Source organism: Podarcis gaigeae (genome assembly GCF_964106915.1).
Source record: "Podarcis gaigeae genome assembly, chromosome: 4".
NCBI lineage: Eukaryota > Metazoa > Chordata > Lepidosauria > Squamata > Lacertidae > Podarcis > Podarcis gaigeae.
The window spans coordinates 43288991-43309142 of record NC_139677.1 but is presented as its reverse complement, the minus strand read 5'-3'; the positions used below and the strand labels follow the sequence as shown (position 1 = coordinate 43309142).

Genomic DNA, 20152 nt, shown 5'->3' with positions numbered 1-20152 from the left:
TCCAGCCGTTTTTGGACTACAACTCTCACCATCCCTAGCTATCAGGACCGGTAGTCAGGGATGATGGGAACTGTAGTCCAAAAAAAGCTGGAGACCAAAGTTTGGGAAACCCTTCTCTATATGCACAGATTCCCTTTTATTTGTTCGGCCGAACACATTGGTATCATGGGCTGTGGCCAGAGGGAGATGTCAGGAGCACTGCTAGACAGGACAGCCTCATTCATGAGTTCACTGAACATGTGAACAGTACTTTGGAAGAGGGCAATGGTTTTTTGTCGTGTGTGTGTGTGTGTGTGTTTAAAACCATCTAATGTGCTCAGAGCTGTTGGGTGTTGGATAATGGTTTACTGCTCCATTCCTGAATTTTGTTTAGTAGATAGCATGAGTATAATTTGGAGGCCACACCCAGAAGGCTAATGGGTCTATAATTATGAGGGTCTGAGGGGTCTCCTTTCTTGAAGATTGGCACAATGTTATGCATTTAAGCCTTGAGAGGTTGAAAGTGAAGACCAGAACAATTAAATGCAGTATAATAATCTGAAAATCTGAACAATTTAACATAATAATCTGCAAATAAAACATTGGATTTACGTAAACTAACTCAAGTCTATTTTTTCGATTGACAGATGGCGTTATTTGGGAGAATATAGACACTTCCAACGCTGCTGTTGGTCAAACAAGAGCTCGTCATTTTAAGAAGCTGCTGCAGTCCTCAACATTGGATATCATGTTCCTCTGCACTGAATTTACTGTCTTCCCATGTGCATTGATGAGCAAGTAGTCATTTTGGTCAGGAGTGGAAACTTCAGTTTGAGTGGTTTCAGGGAATATTTGTGGGAGCTTTTTTATAATTGAGCTTTTAGCTGCTAAGAAAACATGGTTATTAAACATATACGTATATATATATATAAATAAATATATTATCAGTGGGCTCCCAAGTGAGTCAGTAAAATTTATTTTAAAACCATTCTTTTAATTTTGTCATTGAGCTTATCAGGATTGTGTGTGTGTGTGTGTGTACGTAAAAATGCACATTAAAATGAAATGGCTGTTCCTGTGTTTGCCTTTCAGTTTGTTTGTGTTTTTTTCCTCTTGGGAAAAAGTCATTTTTTAAATGCCATTTATTATAGGTGTCTTATTGCAAATCAATAACTGAGAAGGCTTGGAAAAAATATGCAACTGCTGGAATCCAATAGATTTTCTTGCAGACAGTGGAACATTTGAATTACCACTCATTAAAATATGGCACATAACAATTTTATTTGTAGTACTTTCTGATCTGTCGGTAACTGAGTTGGCACTGAATTGGAGCTACCACTAATATAGTGCTAAAATGAAATTAGCAAAAGCTTATCACACTGTATTTAATTTTAACTGTGGGGGAAAGTTTTATCATTACATGTATTATATTATTGTAGAAGTAACTGTATCATGGGGTCCAGGATGATGATATGTTAATGTTCAAGATTCAGTGTCTGTTATCAATACCAGGTGGTTTTCATTCATGGGATTCTCTAATATCCAACAACTCAGCTTCATATAATCAACAGCAAACAGTATATATACGTGGGCAACAAGATATTATAAGGTACATAACCACAAGTGCTGAAAGTCGAACTCCTGCAACACTATAGTCTTATCAGCCTCTCTCACTCTGCAATTGTATATGAAGAAAGCTCTTGTTGAGAATGCATAGATGTTCTGTATAATGTATGAAGGGCATAATTCAGCCTAGTTAAGCATTTTGAGATCCGTTAATTCCAAAGGGCAAGTCAAGCACTTAAATTTCTCTTGAATTTGAAATTGATCAACCTTAAGAGTGTTTAGTTTAGCCTGGATTGTGCACAAGGAATTTCAACTTTTGGTGAACTCTTCTTACCTTTTATGCTGTATTCTATGCTGCCTAGAGGACAACTCTGTCCCGTTCTTTATGACAACAAAAAATACAATTCTGTTGGAGCTAAAGAAATGGGAAACTTTTATATGTTGGGGGTGTTGAAATGAAATGTAGCTTTGTTCTCGTGACTCTAAAAATGGGCACGTATTGAGAAATTTAAGTAGTTATTGAAGCTATGTGATAATATACCCAAATGCTTACAATATTTATGTTGATGTCATTCAGCAAAAAATACTTCTTTGGTGATTGTGCAGTATGTGGTAGCATGGTATGGTGTTCTTCCAAGTTAATTCTGCAGTTTTCCTCATAAACAATAAAGAACTTAATCATATTGTGGTGGTGGTTAATGTATTTAGTTATGACAGATTAATGACACAGCATTTTCTGCAGGTAAAATGTATTTGTATTCAGGTGTTGAAACACTTAATAAACAGTTTCTCCAAAGATGCAAGGGAAAAGGTTTGACATAAAACTCTTTTACACGAAATACCAAGAACGCAAGGTTTACTACAATAAAAATTGATAGTTTCTATAAATCAAAAGCAACTTAACATATGAAAGCCAAATGCAAGCACAATTGATTCTTAAATAGACTACATTGTCCGAGTCTGTAGCAGATTTTTAAAAACAGAAATTATTTTTAATTCAGAAAGTTACAAAAATTGCTTGTGGCAGCAGACATCATTTTTTAGAAAGGTATTTCTCAAACTTTTACACATCCTTAGGAGGAATCCTAAGATAAGGCCTGCTGTGATTCATGCATTTTTATAAAAAAAAACACTCTTATTGTTCAGACAGTTTCATTATTGAATAACTTTTTGCTCCCTTAAAAAAGTTTTATAGAGATACGACAGTGTACATGTGGTGATTCTGATCTTGCACAACAGCCTTAGATATGACCTTCTGAAGCTACATTGTACAGTGGTACTTACATATGCTTCAGGTTACATACGCTTCAGGTTACAGACTCCGCTAACCCAGAAATAGTACCTCGGGTTAAGAACTTTGCTTCAGGATGAGAACAGAAATCGTCCGGTGGTGGCAGCGGGAGGCCCCATTAGCTAAAGTGGTACCTCAGTTTAAGAACAGTTTCAGGTTAAGAACGGACCTCCAGAACGAATTAAGTACTTAACCCGAGGTACCACTGTACTCAGTCAGACCACAATATTGGCCCATTTATTTCAGTCCGTATTGTCTACACACTAACTGGTAGTAGCTTTCCAGTGTTCCAGGCAGGGTTCTATTACTTACTCTACAGACACATTAACGAAGGATAAAGCTATCAATAGGTATGAGTTCTGGTGCACACAGTCGTGCAACAGCTTAGATTTTGGAGTCCTGAAGTCTGGCAATTCTCCCAAGTCTTCTCAGACAAGTTCTTCTCAAAGTGTTTAGGTAACTCCATAGTTCTGCAGCAACCCACCCTTTTCTGATAACAACTGACCCCAGACCAACACTGATAAGTAAGTCATGAGATTCAACAAGGTGCATCTCAGGAGTAAGTCAGCTCCTTCCTCGCTAGTGGAGTTAGCCCATTATCTGCATTCCTTAATATGCCTTCCATTTTGCATTCAGAGGATATATAACTGCCACACTTACTACATGTAATGAAGTGGTCTCTAGCCCATTAAGACTTATGCCATATCTACCGTAAATTGTTAATCTTTAAGATGCCACATTATGGTTGCTGGAGGAGACTCTTGAGAGTCCCATGGACTGCAAGAAGATCAAACCTCTCCATACTGAAGGAAATCAACCCTGAGTGCTCACTGGAAGGACAGATTGTGAAGCTGAGGCTCCAGTACCTTGGCCACCTCATGAGAAGAGAAGACTCCCTGGAGAAGACCCTGATGTTGGGAAAGATGGAGGACACAAGGAGAAGGGGACGGCAGAGGACGAGATGGTTGGATAGTGTTTTCGAGGTTACCAGCATGAGTTTGACCAAACTGCGGGAAGCAGTGGAGGACAGAGGTGCCTGGCGTTCTCTGGTCCATGGGGTCACGAAGAGTCGGACACGACTAAACGACTAAACAACAACAAAAAAGATGCCACAAGTCTTTGCTGTGTTTGTTCCTTGGGTCTCATAATTCAGGATGTTGTGCCAACTGTGTATATGAGTTGCATGACACACATGTAATATTTTGAACAGTTATTTAGCCACAAAAAAATAATCTAAATATACAAATCCAAAAGGACGTGAACAAGAAAAGTAAATACATGAGAATTAGCTCAGGGATTAGCCCATTAAAGGAAAGAGAAAAACTAAATTTGGAACAGCATTGTGGACATAAATTGCATTATCTTGTGTAGGTGAAACCTTAGAGCACTTGTTTGGTATGTAGAACGTCCTATATTCAATTCCCAGCACCTCCAAGTGGGCTGGGAATGTCCCATCTGAAACCGTGTTTCAGGTTGCTACCACTCAGTGTGGTGGGGCTGAGCTATGTAGATTCAGTATAAGGCTGCTTTCTGTGTTCCTATGCAATACCTTTGCACTGTGCCCAGATATTTTCCAAGTTTAACTACTATACTTTTCTTGTATCTACTTTATGACTTGTTCCAATTCCTAAGTAGTTGAACACTTGTGAATTTGTGGTTCCCAGCCCATATGCTAGCTATTGGATATATAGGTTATAGATAATACATTGATTTTGCAGTCCCATTTGTACATTAGGGAAAGTGAGATTTATTATTCCCATGTGAACAATTTTTGGGAAACTAATTGAAATTATAGTTCAATGGTTTTTGGATAAAAGTCCTATTGAGTTTTGTGGGATTCATTCCCATGCAAGAATGCGTAGCATTAAACTCTAATATTATTTTTAAAAATATAAATACAGTGAAAGTTCTGAAATCCATAGCAGGCCAATACCCTTTTGATGTTGCTAAAGGGAAATGTCTCAGAACATTTTTAGTTCTCCAAGTCTCCTTATCGATACAGCTGGGAAAGAGTACTTTATTTTTGCTCCCAAAATTAAGCAAGGATGAGAATGAGAGATCCCTGCTAAGCAAGGGAGGGCTGCTTCATCAGTCAAAGCTCAGCTGTGCAGCAGAATCTGAACGCCAAGCCTGCCTTGGGCTATGTGACTGGAGTACCTTTTTGGCATGTATAAAAAGCGCATTTTCTCTCGCCAGAGTAGCCAGGCAGCGTTTCCCCAACTTGGGTCTCCAGCTGTTTTTTGGATTACAACTCCCATCATCCCTGACCACTGTTCCTGCTAGCTAGGGATGATGGGAGCTGTAGTCCAAAAAACAGCTGGGGGGGGAAAGACCCAGGTTTGCAGAAAAAGTCTACCTCCACACACCTGCGATTAATCTACAGTCAGCCTCAGTAGTGCGCCATGTGGTTTAACGCCCTTTTTATGTTTATGTCTGTTTTACAGTCAAGTATTTCTAGGCCGCCTTTCCGGGTAAATACAATTTCGAGGCATTAAAAAAAATAAAAATTACAAAGGCTGTCCCGAGCCCCACACCCAAAAGGCAGTCAGAAGAAACAATACTAAGGGAAGAAAGAAATGCACTGCTTCGTGTGTGTATATATATATATGTGAAGAATGCCAGAATATACGGCTGCGTCTCTTTTATTTTAACGAAGCGGGGAAGGAAGACGCGCGCATGTCGGGGCAAGAAAGCAGCAGCGAGGGATTCCTCCGGGCCCCGCGAGGGTCGCCAGGGAAGCGTCGGCATTCGCTCCTTCCCCGCCCCTTTACTTCCGGGGCACTTGGCCCGGCCCTTACGCCTGGGCCGGGGTGGGCGAGGTAGGTAGGCCTGGCCGGTGGAGAAGGGCGCTTCCTCCTCTCTCTTTCTCGCTGTCTCCTCCTCCTCCTCCCGCCGCGGGGCCTGGGAGAAGCCTCGAGGTGGGCGCTCCGAGGAGGAAGGAGGGCGGAGGCGGAGGCAGGTCCTGTCGGAGAAGCGGCAGCTGCAGTGGCTGGGCGAGGAGGCTGAGAGACGCCGCGACCTGGAAGAGGCAAGTGTGGTGAGGCAAGTGTCTCGGGACACCGCCCCCTCCTTCCCGGGCCTGCCGCGGCCGAGACTCTCCCCAGGGCTGAGGTGGGAAGGTCGAGGGCGGGCGGGTGTCCACCCCCTCCAGGGGATTCTGTTGAGGGAAAGGGAGCTGCACCTTCCCCTCCACCTTTTCTGGGTCTGAAACCGAATTCTTCCCCCCCCACCTGCCCCCCCCCGTCCCGTTTAGCCGCCCTGTCCCGAGAAGCGACATCCCGCTTTCTCTGCCACTCTTAAAACTACCCGCGGTTATTATATTGTCACACACAAGAGATACTTCAGTTTCGTATTTGGGGGTGGGCTGGGGTGCTGCCCCCACCCTGGTCATCCTTTCCTTGGTCCGTGCTTACCTACCGCGAACGGTTTTTTAAAGTGTAGAGAGCCACGACATCGGTCATTCGGTGGGTTCAAGGTGTTCTTTATAGGGTCTAAGTTCTTTGCTGTGGCATGAGATAAAAGGTTGATTAGAGTAAATTAGCCTGGGGTTTAACCCCCCCCCCAAAAAAAACCTCAACTAGATGTCCAAATTGTGAGAGTGGTAGTTTGGCAATAGTGTGGCAAATTGTAAGGAAAACTGTATTCTTAATAACATATTAAATCAGAATCGTTGCCATTCTGTAGCACTGTGCTCAAAATCGTTGCAGTGGATTTAATCTCTTCTTTCGGTGCCACCTCCACAAGAGGTCCATAGGGTGACAACAGGGCCTTTTCTGCGCTGGCTCCCCATTTGTGGCATGCTCTCCCAAGGGAGGTTTGGCTGGCACTTTCATTATACATCTTTAAGTGCCAAGCAAAAGCATTCCTCTTCAACAAGGCCTTTGGCTGACTAACATACAATATTCTTTTAAAAATGGGGAGGAGGTGTTGGTTTGGTTTGTTGTTTTTATTACGTATTTTGTGCTTTTATCTTGCATTTTTATGCAATGAATTGCCTTGAGATCATTGAATGAAGGGCAGTATATAAATGTTAATAAAATAAATTAACATGTAATCATGTAAGAATCTTTAACCACCATGATTTGGAGCACAAAAAGAGGGATTAATATCTGCTAGGTTAGGGCTGTAAAAAGAACAGCTGATCACCTGGTTGTTGTTTTTTAAAAAATAGCTGGTTTCTAAAAATGTAATACTAGCGCCTAAGTGATCTGAAATATATAGGCTGATACGAAAGCAAGGAACCAGCTTGGACTGTTGCGGAGGAAATCAGATGTTTGATTCCCTGCATTTGTGGTGCAACTTTCATAGGAGAAACCTGTTTAACTACAATATGGTGAGATATGTAAGTTTGTATTTGTATATCGAACTCTCTATTTTTCCATTTGCCAGAATACCGCTTTGGATACCAGAAACCTGAAGCAGAGTTACAATAGTGGCCAACCAGATGTGTCTGAGAAGCCTGCAAACAGACATGAAGGCAATAGCCATCTCCTATTGATGCTTCAGATAAACTGGTACTTGGGAGAAGTGATAAAGACAGACAGAAACATATGTTGAGAAGATAACAAGTGGGAACTGCTTTCATTACCGCTTTTCCTATCCCTTGCCTAGGTAGCAACTATGGGTGTGGGTTGTTGCCTTGCTTGTGGAGTACCCAGACACATCTGACTGCCCACTGTGAGAACAGGATACTGGACTAGACAGACCTTTGGTCAGATCCAGTGGGTTGCTCTTTGTATTTGCACATGAGAGAACTCTTAAATAACTCTTTCATAAATGTCTGAAGTTTTGCTTTCCATTTCATTGGGTTCGTTGAGCGTTGTGATTTTTCATGGGGTGAAGAGAGGAGTGGTTGACAGTGCCTGGAATTGTTGGGTATCGCTCAGCAAAGTGCTATACTTTTTAGCTTGTCTGTAGGGCTGTGAACCTTTGGCAAGTTAATTTTCTTCAGATCTTAGACTTGCTCAGCAGAGTCTTATGTGAATTCAGTTAGTTATAAATAATATAGTACATCTCCTTCTTACACTAAGTGTATAATTACAAATTCATTTTTGTTCAGTTGCCTTAGGGTGGTGGTGCACATCTGCTCTTACTTCCCTAGGTTTTTATTTATATGCCCCAAAATTATAAAATGGAACTGATTGTCAGTTGTTTTTGGGCACTACGGTTTTGAAAGTTTCTATTTTAACAGTTTGGGTTATAGAATAAATTGCTATTTTTCTTTCACCTCTACATACATTGTATGCACCTGCTTTTTCCATAAGCTTAGGTGACTAATGTCACTCTTCTTTTGGATTCTCTTTGCTTCAGAGTAGATGGAGCTGTGTTTGGTTGGAGACCACATTAATCATACTTTGAATAGACCCATTGAAATTGATTGACTTGTAATCTGTTTATTTCAGTGGATGTACTCTTGGAGTGTGACAAACACTGAATATTGCCCAATAGATTTAAATCAAATTTCCAGTTTGGTGATATAATATATATTGCCTAAACAAAAGTGTTCATGTTGAAACATACTGGTTTGCAAAGAAACAGAGTTTTTCTAATACATAGGAGTATAATCTAAAACCTCGAGTCATGGTTCCCACAAATCTTTGCACCACCCAATTATATTTGCTGAAAGATAAGAGGAGGGCATAACTCTGAAATTTCATGAATTTCCATTTTGCTCTTTCTGCAAGCATGCAAGGACACTTAAGCAAAACCAATTGCTTGAAAACAAGGTTTTGTCTGAAGGTAGTTAAATGTGTTTGATTGTGAGTTTGGCATTTGGAATATGATTTTCAAAGCATCCATAGCAGTGAAAAAACTAATCAATTTGTGACTTTGATTTTTTTTGCCACCTCTGATAGAATTGGCATCAGTTTATTTGGCATAAGCATATGCTGTCGTGTTCTTTTTTGAAGTTTCTTTATAGTTGATTTGTCAGCTTGCTGTTGGCATCCATCTCAAGAGTGATTCCGGTTCCAGGGTGAAGTCCAACCACTGTGTTAGCAGCACTGAAAAAACCGCCCCGGGGTGCATGTCTGGGCAGGGTGTATGGAGGTCCTGGCTCACCCAGAAGACAATACCTCCTTCTCAGCCTTGCTGATGTGGTCTAAAGGAAAACAGAGCAATATGTTTGGCACGGGCACCAGCTTGGCTGCAGAGGTGCCAGGAGGAGATGTACAAGGTGTCATCAGCTGTCTTAGGGTCTCCACTGAACTTATTGTCATCATTAAATTATCAATTTAAATATTTAAATTGAGTGCAGATATTTTAAAATGAATAAATGTTAAATTTCAGTCATAGAAGTACGGACAATTTTCACTTTCTACCAGATTGTTTTTCAAAGCTAAATGCATTCTCCAGATGTAGTAGTCTGTTTAGACTGACATCCTGGTTTCCACTGCCCTAGGGCAGGGCTGTGGAAAAAATCATTCAAAACCATCTAATACAAATCTTAATAATCTTGTGGCAAAATTGAACTGTGCTTGTTGTGGCAGCAAGTTTTATAAGAAAGAACTTTAAACTCTTGGATAAATATCTTGTTTTAGGCACTGTTCTTTCTATAAAAATGATGGAGGGAGGAACTACATTATGTAAACTTTCTTTGAAGACCTTAGGTATGCAGGCAAATTTGTGTGAGATATATAGCTTGTTGCCTGGCTTCCTATGGCAAGTATCACCTCCAGGCCACTATATAATGAACCTTTCCTAAACTGGAAGAGCTGATTATTATTTTTCTTTCAAACCTCAGATGTTCTACAAATGACTAATAAGAGTGTGTGTCAACACAAGGGCTGGTAACTTTAGGACTTCTTTTTCAAAGCTGATATGTGCTCAAACATGCATAATGCAAAGTAGTTAAAGGAGTAGTTAAAGTGTTGTATGTTGAAGAGAACATCTCAAGTTGTACAATATTATGTCTGTGCTCTGCTTTCTAGCGCCTACTGCATGAATACCATAGTAAGTACACAATGTAAACATTTTAAGTATTGTGAGATAGGACTACAGTGGTACCTTGGTTCTCAAACTTAATCCGTTCCAGGAGTCTGTTTGACTCCCGAAACCATTCAAAAACCAAGATGCGGCTTCCATTTGACTGTAGGAGCTTCCTGCACTCAAGCAGGAGCTGTGTCAGACATTTGGCTTCCAAAAAAACATTCGCAAACAGAAATACTTACTTCTGGGTTTGCGGCATTCGGGAGCTGATTTGTTCAGGAGCCAAGCCGTTTGAGTACTAAGGTACCACTGTATCTTCAGTAAATATTAGAAACAGAAAGGAATTAAACATAACATGAGGAAAAACCTCAATAGTACAGTTAAAAATGCAAAAAACAATTATATGTAACTGTTATTTGTAGAACATAATCACAGACCCCTTTCTCCTTTTTATAACAGTTTCAGCAGGAATGGCACCAACATCCATCTGACTCAGGGATCATTTAGAATTAATAATAATTTATAATGATAATTTATTATTTATACACCAGACATCTGGCTGGGTTTCCCCAGCCCCTGTTTCCGTCAAATGTAGTTTTGTGTTAGCTTCTGCAGCAGCTTTACAGCCCAGCGTTCTGGTTCTTATTGCGTTAACAAAAACCTTAACACAATATGCAAGGGATTTCTTATACAGACTCCAAAAAAATTGATACTGCTAAAAAAAATTAAGTATGTTGTTCATGCTACCATCACTTGGCTCTCATAGTAGCTCCAGGAGGCCTTGAGTACATTTGCAACATACTGTTGCCAATTTCCTTTCTTCCTTGTTCCTGTGTGGTTACCAACTAAACTACTGTACCATGCACTCCATTAACCTGCTCACCTAAAAATCTCTTATAGTGAGGAGAGACGGATGAGAAGTTGATCATCAAGCCAAAGCCTCTGGGTTTCTGGCATCTAGCATATATACTTTTGTGGAGGGCCTCAGGCCAAACAGTAGTGTTTTCCTTTGATCATGACTTTTATTCTGGAAGCACCAGTGCCTAATTCTATCCATATGCATTTGCAGCTGCCAGATCTTTGGATTCTAGCATTATAGTCCATTTTGGAGTACTTTAATGCATTCTTGGAAAAAGCTAGCCTTCCTTGGTTTGTGTGTAACACTGATGTTTATTGTGCTAGGTTATGCAATGTTCCCTCTGCAGTATGCTAAATTAACTGAAGCAGAAGCAGCAATACCCATGGATGCAGAAGAATTTTAGCTGTTGTCAAGGTGGCGGCCACAGTATAAAAAAATGTTTTAAAAATCCCTGAGTATCTACAGCCAAGCTAGTTTTGATTTCTCCCCTAATTTCATAGGGGGAGCAGGGTGGAAACCCTGTTGTGCAAGTGAAAGCCCTTAAACAGGGGGTTGTACTGGTGGAATTTGTTAGGTGAATTCTACCCACAGAATTTTTAGACTATGTCAATGTGAAAGCCTTTGACTGTTTCATAAATTGCAGTGTAAAGGATAAAATAGCGCAATTGATGAAGCCCATGTAAGGTTTTGAATAGTAACGGTTTGGGGTTTTTACCTGAGGTAACCTGAAAAAGGTGGAACTGTCCATGTGGCGACAGTGTCCTACACTGCCATGATTCTCAGTGTGGAGCACTTTGGTCCTCTTAACTAGTTGGCAGGTACAGGATGAGGTGAAAGCTTTATCCAGCCTAACAGCAAAGCATCCCTTCCTGGTCATGGGGTGATCCATAGCCACCAGATAACAGGGACAGTGGTGGAGTTCTTCTACTCACCCCCAAGAGAGAATTGCTGCTTTTGCCTTGTGGCAGAAGGCCATGTACCTTTTGCCTTCCCAAATCTTCCTGTATTAGACACATAGTTATTAATAATGACAGGAACAGATTTGTGTGTCTTGTCAATGTAAGACTGAAGGTAAAGGGCCTCCTGACCATTAGGTCCAGTTGTGGCCAACTCTGGGGTTGTGGCGCTCATTTCAGTTTATAGGCCGAGGGAGCCAGCGTACAGCTTCCGGGTCATGTGGCCAGCATGACTAAGCTGCTTCTGGTGAACCAGAGCAGAGCATGGAAACGCCATTTACCTTCCCACTGGAGTGGTACCTATTTATCTACTTGCACTTTGACATGCTTTCGAACTGCTAGGTTGGCAGAAGCAGGGACCGAGTGACGGGAGCTCACCCCGTCGCAGGGATTTGAACCGCCGACTTTCTGATCGGCAAGTCCTAGGCTCTGTGGTTTAACCCACAGCACCACCCACGTCCCTTCAGTGTAAGAGTAGGGCTATATAAATTCACCCTGGCTGTTGAATACTTCATTATCAGAATGTGAGGCCTAGTCCCAGGGTGCTCTTGAGGGCTGTTCACCTTAGAGCCCAAAGTGTGTGTGTAGTGCAATCCTAACCATGTCTACTCAGAAGTAATTCCTGTTGGATTCAGTGGGGTTTGCAGGTATATGGGGTTAGGATTGTAGTCTGAACCTCGTATTTTGTTCATATTTTGTTCTAGTCATGACTGTCTAAGATGAGAAATAATCAGAGGTCCTGTGAAGTTGGGATAAACAGTTTCCCCAGTGGCAGCTGGGAAAAGGAAGGGACCTGTGAGTCAATTCCTGGATCTGTGATTCTGAGTGAAGCAACTGAAGCAATAGCAAGGTTAGAGTAGGTGCTGTAGAAATGAACCAGGCATAAAGGGAGACAGGCAGCATGCAGAGCAACAAAAGCCTGTTCAAATGTCATTTTGGGGGTTCTAAACGTCTATGCTTTGCATTGTCAAGGTGGAAGAAATAAAAATGTTTCCTTTTTCTCAGGGATATGGTTTATATATGGTTTATATAACAAGTCATTTGACAACCTTTGTGCTTTTCAAACTGATTAGAACTTGCCATTTTCATTTCTGTTGTGGTTTGACTCTGTGGAACATCTGGAGCATGGTGTTGAGGTTGAGATGAGGGGCAGAATACAACTTTCGAAAATAATTTTATGTAATCGTTAGGGACTCACAGAACCAAGATTGCTTATTGCTGCTTTGATTTGGACGGGTGTGAGGGGTGGGAAGGAGAGGAGAAGTCAAACACATATCTTCAATTCTCATTCCTGCATAATGAATCCTATAACCTTCCTTATTTTATAGATCTTTCTTTTCAAACACTTTTAAATATATTACCTTTCCATTAGGCAAAGTCAAATGCCATTCAGGCTATTAGTTACATAGATGTTTCAGAAACAGATGACAATACAAGAAAGCAATTGTCAGTCTGAAAGTATCCTCTGTTGAAAACTGGATAGAAGCCAGTGACCATGACAAAGGTTGTGTTCTTGCATATCTCTCTGTGTAAGGACATTTCCTCAAAACAAGAAATTACTGCTCTGGTAACTGAGACTTTATCTTAAATTATTTTTAGTGAGTCTTATTGTGAAGCAAGTACACACAGGATAGCCGCCTTGGCATGTTGTGTAGATATCTTTACAAAGGAATTCCAAGTGTTTGCCCCAAATGTCAACATTTTCTAAACGTTGTCTTGTGGATTGCAAAATGGTTTATTGATGCCTTCCAGTCTCCATAGAAAAAGGGACCTTACCTTACTTCTGACTAAAATGTTGTGAATTTGTATTGCACCTGAGTTACTGACAACAGGTTTTACTTACTTACAGAAATGTAAAGGCATGCCACAATATCCACCCATTTGCCTAAAGCAGTTACATCCTAGGCTTGGCAGCTGCCATCCACCCACAAAGGTTGAAGTCACAGGGAATAGAGTAAGCCTTTGGAATAACTTTTTAAATTATGTCTCTTCATCTAAAGGAGTGTCATATGTGCATCTGTTTATCATCCAGAGCTATTTCCCAAAACATTTTGTTTCCTGTACTTTTAATTTTGGTAGCCAGCAGAAGGAAGGATGAGCAGATTCAAGTTGTATTAAAAGGATGTAAGGATTTGGGTAAATATATAAATCATTGTTCACATTTCTTTGAAGAGTAGCAAAGCAAATTGAGTAACTTTTGTAGTAATTTTTCTGTCCTCAAAATGGATTAAACATCCCTGTCAAGATGTTAAATGACTTGACTTTGGGGTGAATTTTAAAGACTCTTATGTGAACGGTTTCTTTCCACAAGGTGAAAGGAGTGTCTGTCCTGTAAATTATGCTAGTGCTCTTTATCCTGAAGCAAGATCCTGTGCATGATGTCAGTCTTTCCCACGCTACCAATGTGATTGCATTGCTCTTTGGATGACAAGTCCTTTTTCTTGGCTGTGATTTCTGTCACACATATCCAACTTTGGGATTGGTAGGGCTGTGATTTTTATAGTATTTTTCTTGGCTTTGTGTAGTCATTTGGGACATGGATAGGACTGTTATTCTATTCGTAAGTGAGCACTGTGTAGAAACAGTTCTGATATTAGAACATATTTCATGTTGCTGTTCCATTAACTAGTGAAAAACTGAATGTGTAAGACAGTAGGCAAGAGAAGACATTCATTTTACAATACTCTGTGCAAAAGGTGAGGGTAAAGGGACCCCTGACCGTTAGGTCCAGTCGCGGATGACTCTGGGGCTGCGGTACTCATCTCGCTTTACTGGCCGAGGACGCTGGCGTACAGCTTCCGGGTCATGTGGCCAGCATGACTAAGCCACTTCTGGCAAACCAGAGCAGCGCACAGAAATGCTGTTTACCTTCCTGCCGGAGTGGTACCTATTTATCTACTTGCACTTTGACGTACTTTTGAACTGCTAGGTTGGCAGGAGCAGGGACTGAGCAACGGGAGCTCACCCCGTCACGGGGATTCAAACCGCCGGCCTTCTGATCGGCAAGTCCTAGGCTCTGTTGTTTAACCCACAGCGCCACCCGGGTCCCAGCAAAAGGTAGGACTCTGTTAAAACAGAGAAAGAAAGGGCTATGTTTGTAAATACGGTGCATGGGGAAAGGACCTGTTTGGTTGGTTCACCCCACAACATATGAATATTATCTTCTAAGTGGTAGCAGGGCTGGTATGTGGAAGAAAACAACAACAAAGACTCTTATGATTCCTTAACGGGAGCAGATTTGTTGTAATGCATCTGGTGAAGTAGACTGGCTTGTGTTACTATATTCATTGGCCTTTAATAAATTATTTGAAATATTTTTGTTGAATAGACAGAGAATTGTTATATTGTAGTTTGATAATAACATTAAAACAGTGCCTGGCTGAAAAATCCTTGCCTATTTGAAAAGGTTTAAATGGCACATACTTTACTTCCATCATTTTTTTCACATGTGGAGAAAGCGACTCTGCAGCCACTGAAGATGCCATGCCTCTCAGGTTTTTACTGAACAGTTTTTGCTGTGCAGATTTCACGTATGGATGGCACCACCAGACTGACCATAGAAGTACTATGGAGTATTGTAAAAGAGGCCACAAAAGTGGGCAGTCTTGTGTAGCAATCTCAGATTGCAGTATACTTGGACGCCTCTATGTTAGTTGCTACCACTTCCCTGAATGTAGTTGTTCAGGTAGCAGACATAATAAGCAAACACCACACCCCTATGTACAGAGACAATGTCTTGGTCTCAGTTGGGATTCAGAAATAGAATTTAACAAACTATGAGTAATCCTGACATAAATATATTACATACTCTGCTGCTAATTTTTTATTGTCCAGGGAGCCTTTGAACATGAGCTTTTAAAATTGCCTTATACAGTGCTACCTCGGGTTACATACGCTTCAGGTTACATACGCTTCAGGTTACATACTCTTCAGGTTACAGACTCCGCTAACCCAGAAATAGTGCTTCAGGTTAAGAACTTTGCTTCAGGATGAGAACAGAAATCGTGCAGCGGGAGCAGGAGGCCCCATTAGCTAAAGTGGTGCTTCAGGTTAAGAACAGTTTCAGGTTAAGTACGGACCTCTGGAATGAATTAAGTACTTAACCCGAGGTACCACTGTATATGCCTTATACAAGCTGCTTATGAATGTAAAGATTATCTCAAATGCTTCCACTTTTTATAAGTAGGTGTTCTGAAAACCTGGGATTCCCGCATTGGTTTACTAGCTTCTTAACAGAGCTAGTTTATACCAATTAAATTCCCACTTATCCAGAAGTGCCATAGCTGAAGCTTCTGAGCAGTATTTGAGTCGCGGGCTCATTTTTGTCCACGGGGTAAAAGGCGCATTCGGCTCCGCCCCTCCCTCTTTCCTTTATCTGCACACAATTTCAAGACTGGAAGATGGAGTTTCCGCTGGCAGGATGACTTTCTGTTTATAGATTTATGTTGTAGCCTCCCCAGCGGCTGAAATATTTGCTGCGGCCCCCTAAAAAAAGCTCAACCACCTTGACCTCCCCAAATGGGTAGACCACTTCCACTTTTATATTCTGTGAAGAGATCACAGTCTCTTGGGAGTTGGACATTCCTGATATAGATGAAGTGGATTAAGCTCATCTCCCATTGTTTTTGTATATGATGTTCTTTGGTGATCCCTGCAGCCCCTACATCTCACACGCTGTTCTAAAACATCCTCCAAAAAATCCTCCTACAAAACAGATTTTATTTATGTGGTGTAGAAGGGGATTGTAGATGTGAAGGAGAACTGAGATGGCCAGGATTCCTGTTCCTTTTCTGATCCAATAGAAGGTTCTGTTGGATCAAAGAGCCTTTCATCAGCAGGAAGGCACCAGTTGGATGCAGTCTATCAGTACTAACTTGCAGAAATGAAGTCAGCAAATTGCTACTACTTTGCTTTAAAGTAAAGGAATAGCTTATACAAATGTTCTGTTTCATTTTTCATTTCCACAATGTGGCTGTTCATTTAAACATAAAAAATGCCTAAACTAAAGTATTCTGATATTGTGTAAACATTTTAAAATTGTTATCTATTTTAATTGTAACAGATCCCAATTATTAATAAGTAGTCATTTGTTTATATTTTCTTTATAGATTCAATAAATTAATTGATAGGAAAAGATGGTTAGATCACGATCAAGATCACCAAGATGGAAACGAAGGTAAATGTCCATATTTTTCTACGGATCATAAAGGTTTCACTTAACTTACTAGAAGAGAGCCTTAAATGATGTTGTCAGAAGGGACTTTTTCAGGGTTTGACTGAGGCTGAGTCCTAATAATGTAGACCAGTAAATATGTTCAGGACTCCACATGTGAAAGAGATTCTGATAATAGAAATGCAAGTTTAGTGTTTTCTCCTTTCTTCACATTAGTGTTCTAATACCTATTTGAATGGAGTTGGAATGACTGCATATAAGGAGAGGCTTACTAAGTGTGATTCATTAGATCAGAGCAAGCTTTGTGTGCACAACTCCTGAGAGATTCCTGTTTGTATAATGGAGAAGATCTGCTTACAGGAACCTGTTCTTTGTGTTTATTGTCCTTTTAAGTATCAGGACATGCATTTTAATTGACTTTAAAATTGGAAAGACTGCAAGTCACAACTGCAAAGCCCTCATGTGCTAGTTAAAATGCGCTACTCAGGGTAATTTCAGCTAGAGACTTTTGGACACAGTTTGTGATATAGCCTAAGATTCACAAAAAGAAGCTGTATTACAGTAGTTAAAATGGAATTGTGTTTTTGTGTGTTTATATGTAGGTCTTTATCGCCTGCCTTCAGGAGTCAGGAACACAACAGACAAAGGCACAATCATAGCAATTATGACTGTGAATACAAAGGTTTCCGGAAAGATGCAAAGAAGCCTATGCCGTGGAGAGTGGAAGATGGGAAATATGGACAAGCCAGTACTAGATATGCACCACACGAAACGAACCACCACCGACTTTATGAATGTAGGTCATATTCACCAACTCTGAAAAGAATCCCTTCGGAAGATATGTATAGTCACAAACCTTGTAGGACACATTCACCAGAAAGGAATGCTGATATCGGAAGATGCCACTTTCCTTCCAGATATCCAGAAATGTCTCGCAAAGAACACAACCATTCTTTTTATCCGTCCAAAACACGTGACAGAGAGATGCATGAAGACCCCCGAGCTGCTGCTGGAAATACAAAAGGGATGAAGACTTTCCATGAGCCATTAGGAACTAACTTTGAAAGGAAGTGGAATGAAAATGACTTGAGGCACCACCAGTTACAAGAAGACAAGTATACTCAATCACCTCGAAGATGTTCTAGTGAATTTATGCCAAGGAGCTCTTTGCAGAAGAGGTAGAGAAATTGCCCAGTTTTAATGGTTTTTTTAAATGGTGTAAAGCCTCAAGTGAAAGTCGATTGTCCTTATAGTTGAAGATTCTACCCTGAAAACCATTTTTTTTGCTAACAGAATAAAGCATAGTTTAATTGTGGGCTGCTGGTGGTAGAGCAGTATTGTATCTTTTAAGTTAATCCTCTTGGTGGCTAGCATATAAAAGGATCATAATTTCCCCTCTCTTTAGTGGCTTGAGGGATCATGGGGTGACACATTCTACATAAAGCCTGTGTTTTCCAGCATTCTGCATACGTAAGTTCTCATTTTCTTCCTTGCTGCAAGTATAAACTACTTTATGTCAACACAGGTATCCTGAAGATCGTGATAGCAGAGAATACGGGCACACGTCTAAAAGGGCTAAAGAATTGGAGAGGTATGATGATAGAGAAGTAGCAAGTAGAGAGCAAAGAAACCCTGGTCTTCAAACCCATCGGCCTGTTGTAAAGGAGTACAGTGATAGCTGTCAAACAAAGATTACATATGACTATGGTCAGAAACGTCATAGACATCCAGATGGAGGGAAATATATATCTGATGAAAGAGCAGAGAAATATACGAAGGTGGAAGAGAAGAAATATAATTCTCCTAAAGAAGCTTGGAATAGCAAATATTCAAATTACTATAACAGTGAAAGAGTCAGGCACACAGAAGACCCTCATACAGAAGCATCAGTTAAATATATTTCGGGAAAAGGCTACAATTCATGTGTTAAATCTCACAAAGGTGATGCTGATCTTTTACCCTTTGATCAAAAAGAGAAGGAAAGACTCAGGAAAGAAATGGATTTTAGGGGAAGGAGAGACCAGCATGACACTCATCACAAAATTTCAGATGTAAAAGTGTCTGATGTCCACCACACAAGAAAGGAAAAACTCACAGTCAAAGTGGATATGAAGAAAACCATAAATAAATACAGGTATTGCCTTTTGGATTTTTAAAAACAACATCCATGTTTATGAATGTATTAAAGATGTCAAGTTGCTTGATCATTATAGTATGGTAGCATTGAGCTCAATTAACAGAACGTAAGTGGCTGTGTACCATGTGTGCTTTCGTGTGGTTGTGTGTGTATGTTGTATACATGTATGTATAGATATATATGATATAAAACAGCAGTCCTGTGTAGGCCAAGGAAGAGAGGAAGAGAGTGGAACTTGAGACCAAGGAAAACTAACTTAAGAGTGTTTGGGCAGTCTAAAGAAGAGTAGGGGTGTCCTGAAGTGCAGCTACTGCTTTCCAAAAGCAAAAAAATGTAATTTGGCTTCTGATCAGTTCTGTACTAGGCCTCTCTACAGTAGTACCTTGGTTCTCGAACTTAATCTGTTGTGGGAGTCCGTTCAACTCCCGAAACCGTTCAGAAACCAAGGCACGGCTTCCGATTGACTGCAGGAGCTTTCTGCACTCAAGCGGACATTGCATCAGACCTTCGGCTTCTGAAGAACGTTTGCAAGCCAGAACACTTACTTCTGGGTTTGTGGCGTTCAGGAACCAATTTATTCAACAACTAAGCCGTTTGAGAACCAAGGTACCACTGTATTCAGACAAACTGAAGGGAGTGGCACAGTCCAGCTGAGCAGCATAACATCTGTCCCCTTTGAGAGTCGGGTTGCAATTCCATATGGATAAGTGAAGTTTGAGGTCCCCTGCCTGTGCTGAAAAATTGCGGCATCTCATGGGGTAGTCATGTTAGTGGATAGATAAGGGCAGTGTTCAAATTCTGTTTAAGATGGCCTTGAGAAAGCCAGTAGCAGCCAAAACAAAAATGATATGTTATCTATTTTTGTAAATTTTTCTTACTTCTTTACAAATGTTTTTCATTTCAAGTCCCTAAGGTCTTTATTTGAAAAGTTTTAGATACCTAATTATTCATCTCATGGTGCATTTTGTTAATAAGCATGCACTTATTGTTCAGTTTAAAATGTACGTGGTACATTGGAATTCAAATAATTTTACATGGCCTTCTGCAAGCCCTCCAAAACATTGTTTGTGGACCCCCCCCCCCCGAGAAACTGCTCCAGAAGATTAGCAAAAGTGGGTTCTGCCCTGGTACTCTCTGAGGCTAAGATAAAGGGCAGCTTCTCCCACAATTTCTGCCTTCATTCATCCCTCTCTTGCTTGGTGCATCTCAAGTAGGTAGCAGAATGGGATAGGGAAATTGACACAGTTCTTATGCACCCAATTGC

At 40.7% G+C, this 20152-nt stretch overlaps 2 protein-coding genes across 22 annotated transcripts in view; both read left to right on the top strand.

The window, feature by feature from the left end:
• The window catches only part of MAP7D2 (MAP7 domain containing 2), a 51031-nt gene extending 48803 nt beyond the window's left edge, over nt 1–2228 (top strand). For all 10 annotated transcript variants that reach the window (XM_083734293.1, XM_083734287.1, XM_083734290.1 and 7 more), the window contains one exon: nt 627–2228. The gene's annotated coding sequence lies outside the window, so the exon portion shown is untranslated. The remainder of the gene's footprint in view (nt 1–626) is intronic.
• A 3156-nt stretch (nt 2229–5384) lies between these two features.
• Nucleotides 5385–20152, top strand: part of BCLAF3 (BCLAF1 and THRAP3 family member 3) — a 32205-nt gene continuing 17437 nt past the window's right edge. For 2 of the 12 annotated variants that reach the window (XM_083734327.1, XM_083734330.1), the window contains exons 1-4: nt 5385–5655; nt 16687–16754; nt 17354–17929; nt 18277–18885. In XM_083734327.1, the coding sequence (XP_083590453.1) occupies nt 16714–16754; nt 17354–17929; nt 18277–18885 (1226 nt within the window). In that variant the 5' untranslated portion in view covers nt 5385–5655; nt 16687–16713. Of the gene's footprint in view, nt 7170–7225; nt 7351–13427; nt 13533–16686; nt 16755–17353; nt 17930–18276; nt 18886–20152 lie in introns of all 12 variants that reach the window. The other 10 variants (XM_083734328.1, XM_083734333.1, XM_083734335.1 and 7 more) reach the window with 9 other exon arrangements.